This window comes from Colletotrichum tamarilloi, assembly GCF_030869305.1.
Source record: "Colletotrichum tamarilloi strain Tom-12 chromosome Unknown Scaffold_184.1, whole genome shotgun sequence".
Taxonomy (NCBI): Eukaryota; Fungi; Ascomycota; class Sordariomycetes; order Glomerellales; family Glomerellaceae; genus Colletotrichum; species Colletotrichum tamarilloi.
Genome location: NW_026849567.1, coordinates 4,514 through 16,847, shown reverse-complemented (window position 1 = coordinate 16,847; position 12,334 = coordinate 4,514). Strand labels below are relative to the sequence as shown.

General features: G+C 48.7%; 3 protein-coding genes across 3 annotated transcripts; 1 reads left to right on the top strand and 2 right to left on the bottom strand.

Moving 5' to 3' along the window:
* Positions 1 to 3,134: 3,134 nt before the first annotated feature.
* Positions 3,135 to 4,424, bottom strand: CTAM01_15893 (essential for mitotic growth 1; the record flags this gene model as incomplete). The annotated part of the gene is made up of 3 exons (XM_060531887.1): positions 3,135 to 3,611; positions 3,740 to 4,008; positions 4,385 to 4,424. The coding sequence occupies 3 exons, from the start codon at positions 4,422 to 4,424 to the stop codon at positions 3,135 to 3,137; spliced, it is 786 nt and encodes a 261-aa protein (XP_060373528.1).
* Positions 4,425 to 6,732: 2,308 nt separating this feature from the next.
* On the top strand, positions 6,733 to 7,239 carry CTAM01_15892 (ribosomal protein S17; the record flags this gene model as incomplete). The annotated part of the gene is made up of 2 exons (XM_060531886.1): positions 6,733 to 6,867; positions 6,952 to 7,239. 2 exons carry the CDS (start codon positions 6,733 to 6,735, stop codon positions 7,237 to 7,239), a joined length of 423 nt encoding a protein of 140 aa, XP_060373527.1.
* Positions 7,240 to 7,666: 427 nt separating this feature from the next.
* CTAM01_15891 (ATPase) lies at positions 7,667 to 10,238 on the bottom strand (the record flags this gene model as incomplete). Its single annotated transcript, XM_060531885.1, has 3 exons — positions 7,667 to 7,887; positions 7,952 to 10,061; positions 10,149 to 10,238. 3 exons carry the CDS (start codon positions 10,236 to 10,238, stop codon positions 7,667 to 7,669), a joined length of 2,421 nt encoding a protein of 806 aa, XP_060373526.1.
* Positions 10,239 to 12,334: the final 2,096 nt, after the last annotated feature.

Below are 12,334 nucleotides of genomic sequence, written 5' to 3'. Positions count from 1 at the left end.
GACCACTTGATCTTTTTCGGCGCCTATGAAAGATGAGGCTATCCTAACGCCGCGCCAGCCAGTTTAGCATAGCCTGTACAGAGTACAGGTGTACGGATGCCAACTACGTGTAATTTGCCCCATCCTTCAGATACCAGCATTCATTCCCTCATTCTGAAGGGCGACTGACTGGTGTCATTGGGACCGTGGTCAGGCCCAGCCGCCCAACGATGTACATACAACCGGCCACAGGCAAGCGCCGCTTGGTATCGGGAGCTGGAGCTGGGGCTGGGGCTAGAGCCGGGCTACGTGTACGAATACCTGGCAGAACCGAGGAACGAGAAGTCAAATGGTGCTTCAGGTGGGTAGATCATCCTGCAGGCAGCAACGGCTGCCGCATCTCACGATCTGGATCGTGTCGGGAGCATGGTCGTCAATGTGTGGTCTGTATGATGTTGATACGGGTCCTAGTCTCAGTCTCAGTCTTAGTCCGGAGTATTCTTGCGGATAGTGGCACTGGAGCGTTTGATCGTTTCGTCGTGTCCGGCTACTATTCGTCTCTTCAAGCCCCGCCTTGGCCTTTGTTGCTGCAGACTCATTTGTCGTGCCCTGAGTTAAACCAGGATGAGAGTAGCCACCCTCTCGGGACCGCTAGAGAGATGGATCAAGATTGCAGGTATCCGTAGAATCCTTGGTCCAGACGAAAGCTGGAGGCGGTGGGAGCACTTGTGGGAGAGGAAAAACATGAAGAGAGAAGGGAGAAAAGGAAGCCTCCTCGAATGCTATTAGCGACCCATGCTACAAAGGGTTCCATTTGGTATTGGAAATATCCAAGACTGTCTTTCGGGTAATATGTGAGCTAAACCGGCCGAGAAATGCCGCACTGCAGATTATCCAACCCTGGGGAACGAAAGGCGGTCGTCAGAAATCACTTGGTATAAAAGTCGCGTCTATAACTACTGTCATTGGACGGACTGGACGCACGAGTGCGCGGGAGTCCCGTCGGAAGCGTTTGCGGCTTCCAAGTGGTCCGCTGGAAGCAGCACCTCAGTACATAAGGTTCCTTAGGTAGGTAGGTACCTTGGTCCTTGGGTATGAAAAAGCCGCTCGTTGCGCGCGGTCCAAATGAGAAGCAGCTGCCATACTCTGGAAGACGAAGTGAGCGTGGTAAAGTACCTCGGGTATCCATCCACACATCAAAGTGCAAACTAAGGCACATTAAGGTATCTCTTGTATGATAAATTAATAGAAGCTACCTCATTATCCGCTCCACGTTTCCTGTCTCCCACCTCACTGTCCCAAGTTGCTTGACCTGGATTTCCTCGATACCAAATGTCCCTTGACCTAAGGTATTGCCTCACCTAGCAGGCACGGTACCTACCATCTCTTGGGAAAGTCTCTGTGCTCTGCAAATGTACTTTCCAATTTCGCATCTGTCTGTAACTCACCGCATCCACCCCCCCTTCCACCACGTCGCAGCTTGCCAGGCTTTTTCGCGGCTTTGCCTTCCTTGACCGACTTGTCCTGACGTGCTGTATTCTCTATGAGTCTCCATCTTTCGTATGGATATCAAATCCTACAATGAGGTGGTGGTTTGCGCCGTTCCATCTCCGAATACAGATATCCTCTCCACTTTGCCTGGGCACCATAGCTGCCAGCATGGTGCACCCAGCCTCGCACTTTCTAGCTCGCGTGCTTCCAGATCCATCAACTTGTCACGAGATTGTGAGCTGGCCATGCCACCCATTGTCGGATTTCAGCATGTTCAAGTCTCAACCCCCATACCAGAAGGGCACTAATGCAACTATGCGTCCACCTTGCCTGCTGCCCAACCTCCCACCAGCTTGAGTCCCCGGGTCCCCGACATGTTTTGTGAGCTCAGTACGGAGGATTCAGGACAAATGCGCATATCCATCCGTATGGACGCATACATATCTCCTCCCAGCCAGTCGGGCACATCGGTCCGCGCCGCCCTGTTCCACGCGCCCCCAACCTACCCCCTGCTTTTGTCAACTTTGCCCGTCGATTCTATCACATTCGAACCGTCAAGTGGTAATGCGGTGTACACACCAGCCCAGTCTGACTCCCTCACATGCACACGCGGGGCAGTTCCATGCATGGTAAGGCGAACGAGCCTCACTATTGTCGCGTCCCTCTTCGTCCCTGAGCAGACTGAGGTGACCAACAAACACTTCATTTTGCCTTCCATGCCGTAGTCCACTCAGGCATCAATGACAAGCCAAATCACAAACTCAACCGTTGCCCGACACTGTTTTTTCCCATCTTTCGTTCAACCGCACCTATCTATGCTCATCAGTCCAGCACCTTCTTGGCAATCCATGAGTCTATGCGGCAGTCTTTCGTCTTTCCTTTTCGTCTAGGATGCCTTCAACACCTAATTAAGGAAGTTAGACAGAAACACGCGGCTTCGTACCGCAGTACATTCACAGGCACACACGCATTTGGATCAGATTCATAGTAAACGGCATCTTGATTTCTTAACCCAACAAACACGGTAGATACATTGTCTTTCTGACTGGCCTCCAAGTATGAGGCCTTGCAACACCTATCCGCGTAGCCGCTAGTATCCAGCTATACACCATTAGTCCTTGAAACGTCGTCCTTGTTTTCCTTTTCCTTTTCCTTTTTTTTTTTTTGGTATGCTCCCCAGCGACACCGCTGAGCGTTTGGTCGCAATGTACCCTTGTTCATGTGCAAATCAAAGGGTGGCCCATTTTGTCACGGCACTTGCCGAGAGCACGAAGATATTACTCTAACAGTAGCCAAGGCCGCCACCCCTATATGATCCTGAGTAAGGGGCAAACAAAAAGAAACAACAACTTAGGTTGAAGTTGAACTGTCAAGGCGGAGAAAGCGCCTTGGACCCGTTGTCGAACGCCCCGGTTTTGGTTGCAAAAACAGCGACAGCGATGGCACAGGTAACCCAAGTTTCCGAGATCGCGCGCGGACACCATGATGTTGTATCGTGATTCCGTAGGCGCAACCCCTCGACTTTCAATTTGCCGCTCTGGGGCGCATTTCGCACCTCCAAGCGCCTGGGGGCCACCACTTACATTGCCGCTCTGATTCGCCATCGCTGCTGCCTGGATTCGTGTCCCCGCAACGTGAACGACTGAGTAGATGTCGGGTTTCGACTACTGAATGTCCCAGGAATCCTCAGCAGCGTGGCAAAACTTGCTGCAAGCAACGCTGGCGGACAAGCTGTAGTTGCTGATGGAAATCTTCTCGTCGACGAGGCCATCAGCAAAGGTATCGGCACCCTTTGCCATGGCACCAACGAAGACGCAAACACTCTCCTTGGGGGCGAGAGTGTCGATGTAGTCTCTGACGTGTACCAGAGGGGCCTCGAAACTGAGCGTCACCTTGCGGCAGTTGGGCGGAAGGTGATCGGTGATGGGATTCTGGATTACACGAAGCAGCTTCTCCTGCGAGTTGGTCGAGCGGATGGACAGGCGATGCAGCAGCTGAACCATCAGACCGGCAAAGCGCTTGAATGTACGCGGGATGCGAACAGACGGCGAGACCTCGATCAAGACACCCTTGGCGGTATGAATGTAGATCTGAAGCTTGCCGGCCTTGTTGATGGGGGAGTCGAGCAGGGTCAGGAGGCACTAGTCAGTATGGTCAGCATGTTGAATGCAGACACGGCGGGCTAGGCGCGTTGAGGCGCAAAAGCAGTAGCACAAGCAAGGGCAAGAGCAAAAGCAAAAGCAAAAGCAGTTCGCTGGTAGTATCCAACCTGATGTGTAATATCCGGGCGCGCGTCACTAATGTCGCGGTTCATCTTGCGCATAACTCCAATATGCTCGTCGCTGTTGAGTAGCGAGTACTTCTCCTCACGTTGGACGCCGTTGCGGCCGGTGCCGCCATGTGAAGCCTTGTAGGTCTCGAGACTGGCGTTGGAGAGAACGACAATGAGGCGCTGAGAATCCTTGTCGGTAGGAGGGATGGCGGTGTGCTGCTCAGCGACCAGCTGAGGGAGAGCCGGAGGGGGAAGAGACTGGGTGCCTGTTGGGATACGCAGGTTAGCAAACCTATGTCAATGAAGCAGAGCCAGCTGTGTGGGCTTGCCCTTGTGCGAACTGTCTGCCATGTCTTCCATCGTGTCGCGATTGCCTGCGTCGTGCTGGACACTCGATATGTGGTGTTTGGGGTAGGGGACGAGGTGAAGTGTGCAGGGCGGCGGGGTAGCTACGGCTTATAACCACGAAATGCTACGCGCAATTGGAAGTAGGATGACTGGCGCAGAGGCTGTCCGTGAAGAAGGAGGTTCCCGGAATGACAGCGGCAGACAATTGCAATAGGGAGGAGCCCTGGATTCGGGGTTTTCACTTGATGCAAGGGAAAACGTGAGTCGCGCAAGGGACGCACATTGGGAACTTACGAGGTCGCTTGACGCCAGCACGGGCCTCTGGGGAAGACATGTTGATTTTTTTTTTTGGAGGGGGAAATTCGACGATGGGGTGGTGAGATTCGGTGCAGGTTTTTCCCGGCTTCTTCTTCTGTTTTCTCTTCTTGTCTCGTTACACAGACAGGAAGGTGCGTACAGCAGGCGCGTTGTTGCACACAGCAAACGATGAAATGAGAAAGTAGTCAGAAAAAAAAAGATGAAGAATAGTTGAGTGAGCAGATATGGAATAGATCTGGTCACAGAGGTGAGGAGAGGGTGAAGTAAATGGTAAAGTAGTGAGCGCGAGTTGAGAGGGAGGAATGTTGGGTTTGAATTTTCCGACGAGCGAGGGACCAAATCTGAGGGAAGATGATTCAGGCCGAGTTGCGAGGGAAGAAGACAGACTACCTTAGTTGGCTTAGTCCAAGGTGGTGGTGGGTGGGTGGCTTACCTTATGAGGGACACCAAAGTGACCAAACACTTGAGCAAAGGTACCGTTGCCTCTTCGAACCTACTGCGTACCTATGGATACTCACCTCACTCTTGACTGCTGCTGGGGCCCTTGGGACCTTGGGACCTTGGGTGCGGGGTGAGTGTGATGGAAACGGAACTCGGATAGGTACATTTAGTACACAGTGTTGAGCTCATCTTATCACCGAAGCATTGCCCCGAAAGCACAGTTCTCTACAGTGCGAGAAGCGCTGATCAGAGGGAGGCACTTCTGAATCGTCCCTTTGAGTGGATTTCAGCAAACTCAGGCCCACCTTGCTCAAGGTACCTTACCTAGGTATCCGTAGGTTTGTCTTCTATGCAATTTTTTACACGGTCAGAGTCACGGCACACAAGTTTCTGCTCGGCTCGGGTCTCAGCCACTCGACTTTTAGCCGCTACGGCGAATGTTTGCCGAACCATCAGGTGCGTTTACCCGTAACAGAGAAAACTAACGCTTCTTGGGTTCCGCGTCCTCTACCATATTACTTGGTACCCAAACTTGTCAGGTCAGTCTGTTTTGTACGTGAAGGCTTGCCTTCTCTCAGCAAACCCAAGGGGCAGGCTCCGTCTTGGTGCATCGAGACCTACCGAGATCGGGGAATCTAGGCGTCCGTCTGCCGATGCTGCCACTGGCTATTGTCCTTAGTGGTTTTTATACCAGTGTGAGAGGTCGGTGCCTTTAAACACTTGTGGCTAATGATGCCCCGGTAGATACGCAGTGGACGTGTGGGCCATGCTTTTTTGAGCGATAGGAGTACTGAAGAGACACTTGAACTCAAAGTTGCCCAGACAGCGGAAAAGTTAACCGCGATAGGAGGAAGGTAATACAGAAGAAAGCCTCGGTCGTCTCCATAGCAGACGTGTCTTCACATGAGTAAAACCCCTGGTCACTTATATGGTATACGCGTCGGCCCTCTGGGGCCACATGGATACAACGTCGGAATGGCCTTGAATGGGCCATGGAAAATTGCATCATGTCAGTCTGATGCCCCTACAGAGGGTGCTCACAGCGATCAAATTGCGAGGGAAACGCCAATCCTGTTCCGGGAGAGCCCGTTTTGCCTTGAGGTAGGCAGCGATGAGTTAAATTGTCTATAGATAGAACATAATAGTCTGGTTCTGAGGGAAGTACTTGAGTATGACTGCGGCCTTTACATGGCTTGCATCCTGGTGGATAGCTGGCCTGCTCGGAACGCATGGCACCTGACAGACACAACACCAAGGCAGTACATATTCGATCCCAATTCGAAGGCGGGTACGCTTACGCCTTGCTTGGTACCGATCGCTCCGGCTCATCGGGAATGTTTCTAAGCAAAGATAAGTGAAGCAAGCTTATATTTCAGCTCGTAGAACCAACAGAGCGAACCAAGCCTCGGTATTAATTATGACAAGAGAAAGAGACAAAGTAGGCTGATGAGCCGAGATAGACCTTGACATTGCACACCTAGGTAAGGTATCTGAGGTAACCCCCGTGGCCCCGAAACCCGGGAACCAGCTGTCACCAAAAGCCGCAGGCCAAGCCAAGCCACCTTGTTGAATTTAAGGTTATCTTAGCGTCTGATCTTTCCACTCTGTCGGACTCCAATCGAGTAGGCCAGAAAATGGTCTTGGTGTCGGTAAAAACATGGCCCGTTTGACCAATGAGAAGCGAGGAATCATGATCCATTCTTTAATTTTCCACTCTCTCCAGGAGGCTTGAGCATACCGTATCGAGGTCACCATCACAGCCAGCGATCTATTTGAAATACCACGCGACACCCTCAGCACTTCCAAGCTCACGACCTGGTTCCCTCTTGGGATTTCTTCGACAGACCGAGTTCGCTGCCATTGTATATCACCAACCGCCCACCATGTCAGCCCAGACCATGGCGCAAGCCCGCGCAGTCGTCCGCGAGCTCAACGGCGTCGTCGTGAGCGCAGGGCTCATGCAGAAGACGGTCAAAGTGCGCGTAGGTGGCCAGCAATGGAAGCAAAAGTTCCAAAAGGTGAGATACATAGAACCCAGGAGTTATCAGCTCTTGGTCCATGACTCTTATCTTTGAGGAGACTAACCAGCCTCGGCTTCCTAGATGTTCACGAAACCAACGCACTACCTCGTCCACGACCCCAACTCATCCCTTCGCACAGGAGATGTCGTTTCCATTGTTCCCGGATGGAGGACATCACCTCACAAGCGCCACGTCGTAAAGAGCATCATCGCGCCCCACGGTACACCCATCTCAGCGCGCCCACCGGTACCGACCGAGGAGGAGAGAATCGCAGCCAAGGTGCAAAAGAGAGAAGCCAAGGTTGCTAGACGAGAGACGCGGCGGCAGGAGAAGTCTTCAAAATCGACTCCTGAGCCCGAGGTCGACTAAGGCCTGAGATTGGCGGAAGAAAAACTGAATAGAGAACCAGGAAAAGGTATAGTAAGGATTACAACACAACGCTGTATAACACAAAGGAGGAAGGAAAGGGAGTTGCCACAGAGCACTGGGCATCGTATTCACTTCAGTTGACGATATCCTTGGCCTGATTTGTGGCTGGAAACGTGTAGACGAACATCCGAGGTCACTGGTGAATCATTGTACAAATACCAACACTATTGCAGTAGTCTCTTGTCTTAGCCATCTACGCAGAATATTTCGTAAAACTTGATATCTCTTGTTCCTTTACCGATAATCAAGCGCCTCTGGAGGGTATCACTTCCACGTGCGCTCCCCTAGCCAATCGACCAATCGCCATGTCACGCAGAAACAAAGAGAAACAAAAACACCTCGCGAATCGCATGCCTGCTGCCCTGCATCATCCACCTCGCTCGCCAAACTCCTTGGCCCAATCCTCATATTCCTTCAAGCCCGTTTTGCTCACACTCGGTCTGATAGTTGTCAGACTCGCCTCAAAGTCTGCCAATGAAATCGGTCGGATTTCGTCCATGGTCATGTGCAAGAGAGCCTCGCCCAAAGAGCGGAGCGGACCCATGGCCGCATCTTTAGCCAGTGCCGTCACATCGGAGCCCGAGAATCCTGTGCCCATATCAGTATCAGTTCTGATGGCCGTTTCGCCTCTAAAATGACGACGAATACTTACCATCTGTAAGGAGAACGAGCTTCTCAATGTCCGCGTCGGACAGGACATGCTTTTGCTGCCCCAGAAGTGTTCGAAACTGCGTAGAGCGAGTCTCGGACTCAGGCAGCGGTATGTATTGACGCCTCACAAACCTGCGGCGTGCGGCTTCATCAATAGCCCAGGGCAGATTGGTTGCCGCCAAGACAAGCACTCGGTTCGCATCTCCTCTGGTCTTGTCCTTTTCATCCACGGCCCGACCCGCCGCAGCTCGCTGTAAATCACTCCACTGAATGAGAAACTCAGTCTTGATCCTCCTTGTCGCCTCGTGCTCTCCCGACCCGGACCTCTGAGAAAGTAACGAGTCAATTTCGTCAACGAAGATGATGCTTGGTGCCAGAGTCTTCGCCAGAGAGAACAATGCTCGGACGAGCTTCTCGGACTCGCCCAAGTATTTACTCGTCAAGCTGCTTGCTGATATCGAGAAGAATGTCGACCGTGATTCTGTTGCTACAGCACGCGCCAGCATGGTCTTGCCCGTGCCTGGCGGACCAAAAAGCAGCATTCCTCTTGCAGGCTCCCGAAGTCCCATGAACAAGTCAGGTCGCAGGAACGGGTAAACCACGTTCTCCCTGAGTGCGTTCTTGGCTATCTCTAGGCCGGCAACATCGCTCCATCGGACCTCATCGCCCTGTACAATGATCTCATTGAGAATTTGCTTTGCGGCTGCCTCGTCCACGCCGGTTGGAAGGTTTTTCATAATCTTCTTTTTCGTTTCCTTCCAGGCTGTCTTGAGCGAAGAGCCCTCTTTTTCATCGTCGGCAGATGCTTCGGAAGAAGGGCCTTCAGCATCAGCTGCGATTGCGTTTTCTTTCCTCTTTCCCTTCCTCTTCTTGCCAGGTACCTTCGGACTTGTTTCTGCGTTGTCCGAGCAACTCGAAGATGAACGGCCCCGCGACAATTGCACGTTACGATGAGATCTATCGGCTTTATCCTGTTCTGATCCGCTCGTGAGATTATTATTGGGCCGGGTAGGTATGTCCCCGACTGGCTTCCTCCGTATTCTGGCCACGTCCGGCGTAGTCTTGCGTCGTAACTCTGACTCGTCAGCGTCAGATGACGGAGGCCGTTCATGAGGCGATGCTCTGGATCGTGAGACTGAGGACGTTGGGTCCCTTGAACGCGAGGTCCGCTCTTGTCTTGGGGTGCCATACTCGACCCCTGGAGCATCTTGATAGGACATGGCGTTCAAGGCACTCGATGCCGCACTCACGGACAAGGCTGATGGTCGCACTTGCGATGAATCCTCAGATGTTCTTGCACTACCAGTCGCATCTGAGAAAGACGGATGAGCTTCTCTGGGCGTCACGAGCCGACGGGTATGTACGTCCCATTGCATGCCAGACGAGGGCGGCGGCTTGCGGGACTGCTCTGCAGGCGTGACAGGCGCAGACGATGAGACCTCTGGTACTGCTGGCGACGCTCTGGAGAGTCTTTCTCTAGAACTCAGGGCAGTCCATGCAAGAGTTGCAGCTTTGCTGGCACCAGGTCCTTCGGTCTTGGACAATTTTCGACTTGACTTTGCAGATTTGTCGCCTGGCCTCCCGCTCCGCAGGGTGGTCCGCATGGTGTATTTCTCAGGGCTCGGAGACCTCATAGTCGGCTCCTTCCTAGACGTTACTCGGGGAGAGTTTGAAGGGCCGGCAAAGGGAGACGTCACGGGACTTTGGTCGCGACCGACTACAGCCTGCTCAGATGATGTTCTGTAGGGCAACGACGGTCTTTTGGGCAACGCGGGCCGCGAGAGATCGGGATATCTTATAGCTGGAATTGTGCCTTGGCCAATGTAGCCTCGTTCAGGAGTAGACATGGTGTATGGGTCGGGGGAGATAGAGCGGTTCGGGGTGGGTGGGTTATTGGGTTGAGGAGTCAAGGCGTCTTGTCGGGATATTCGTAACGCTTCAAGCAGGTCAATGCGCTCCTTGCACTGCAGTTCGAGCTTGCGCAAAGAATCTATCAAGGCGTCTTCTGTTTCGGTTCCAGCAACGTAATTGGGTAGTAGCTTGGTGATGCGTTGGTCGTTGAGCTGATCTAGGGCATTCCTCCAGCATCGCATCGCCTCGGTCTCATCACCCTAGAACATGGGAAAACCTGAATTAGCACAGACAAATCATCCTTTGGTATGCCACGCCATTGAATTTCGGAGCAAGCAAAGATATACCTGGCTTTCATAGTAAACAGCAGTGGAGCATTTCAAGTAGCTGTCGTCGTATGTCTTCTGGAGGATGGCAAGGCCCCGAGAGCGTGACATGGTACTGGAAGCCAGACCATAGTATGTCCAAGTCTGAGTAGAGACGCGAGATGGTTCTGACGTTGGGGCAGAAAATTCGTCACGATCCGGAACGTCGAAACAGTCGGGATGAGCTTTTCACAGCGGAGGATGGAGTTGAGCGAACTGGAGCTGAGGTTGAGGTCAGGTAGAGTTCAAGGTCAGGATGCGGTGCCTTTGTTTCTCCCGCAGAGGGATTGTCGGCGAATGATGGCGGGGGGCAACTGAAGGCTAGCGGGCCGCAGTGACGTCGGTCTTGGTGGCTGAGTGGGGGTAAAGCAATAAAAAGAGACGGCAACTTCCAGCGTAGGTCATCTGTACCTTAGGTAGTGCTGCACGCGTTAGTGGCTAGCTCTCTCCCTTTGACATACCTACCTTACCTACCAAACAAAGGCAAGGTAAGTTACCTGCCAGGGGAACACCACTACCCAGGATCCTAAGTGCCTTGCTAATAGGAGAGGTAATGAACGTAAGGTCCCGTCGGTCAGGTGTCTATTTTGCCAATACATAAATATATCTTACCTCGGGGTATCTATAGATACTCCTACAACATCAGTCGCACACATAAGTAGGCAAGGTACTTAATATAGTATAGGTAGGTTAAAATACCAAGACTCCCAAGCACCTCATAGCAAACCTAGAAATCTATCACGTAATAGGAATAGTAACCGTATCTTACAAAGTGCCCGTCACGTGCTAAATCACGTATCTATTTTAAATATTATATATATAGACCTTTTCTTTTTATTTATTTTTATTTTAATATATTAAGCTATTTTTATTATACTCCGTATACTTATTATTACGTACTATAACTTATAATAATTATAAGCCTAGCTCTTAGTTAAAACCCTATATTATAATAACGTACTTATTAATACGATTCTTACGATCTTTTTAAAATAATAAATATACTTATATTAACTTTAACTTAAGCTAAATTAACTAGTTATAATAATTAAATTAAATAATTTAACGTACTCTATATTATAAATAAGGGCGTTGGGGTTTAAAAATACGTTAACCTAGACGCTTTAAATTTTAATATACTCCTTAACCCTTTTATAGCGCTTATTTTACTTTTTAAATTTAAATAATTAATTATAACTTATAATAAAAAAGAACTACGAGCTTATTAAATATACTATAAAACGTTTAAAAATAACTAAAAAAACTAAGAAATTTTATATTAATAGTTTTTAAATATAACTCTTAATATAACCCCTTTAACTTCTTTAAATATAAATAACTTATAAAACTAAGCTAAGTTTCTTTTTATAAAGCTAACTAAGCTACTTATTTTACGTAAATAAATCTATCCCTATATTATACTTATAAAAAGGATCTATACGCTTAAGAGTATTTAAAAATAATAAGAGATCGAAGCTAAATATAAATAATTTAAAACTTAAAAACGTAATACTATTAATATATATATTAAACTCCTTACTTAGTAATTAATAAAATTAGTTAACGTTACTCTTTATAAATATATATTTTAAAAAGTTACTAAGGACGGTACTAAGTTTAGTATATAATAAATCGTTAAATATTTAAAATAAGAATTTGTACCCTCTAAAATAATAGTTAAAAATATAGTTTAAAAAGAATATTAATAAGCCTTTAATAAAATAAGGACTAGAATTAACCCCTAATACTAATATAAAAAATAGTAGTTTATTTATTTTTAAGTTAAAACGTATAATATTTTAAAAATTAATAAAAAGATTACCGTACTTAACTTCTTAGTTATAATTAAATCTAAACTTAACCCTATATAGGGCTAACGTATATATAAAACTTTTAATAAATTAATAACTTTCGGAACGTATACTAAGACCCTTAAGGAGATTATATATATATTTAACTTAGTAACTTAGGACGTATATACTAAACGGCTTTTAAATTAAAAAAGGGCTTATTTTACTTTTATTAAACGCTCTAACTTAGTTAATAATATAAATAATAAGGGTAATATTACGTACTTTTATAATTATATATACTTATAGCGCCCTTTAATATATTAAAAGTTAAAATAAGTACTTATAAGCCGAAATACTAATAAGTTATTAATACGA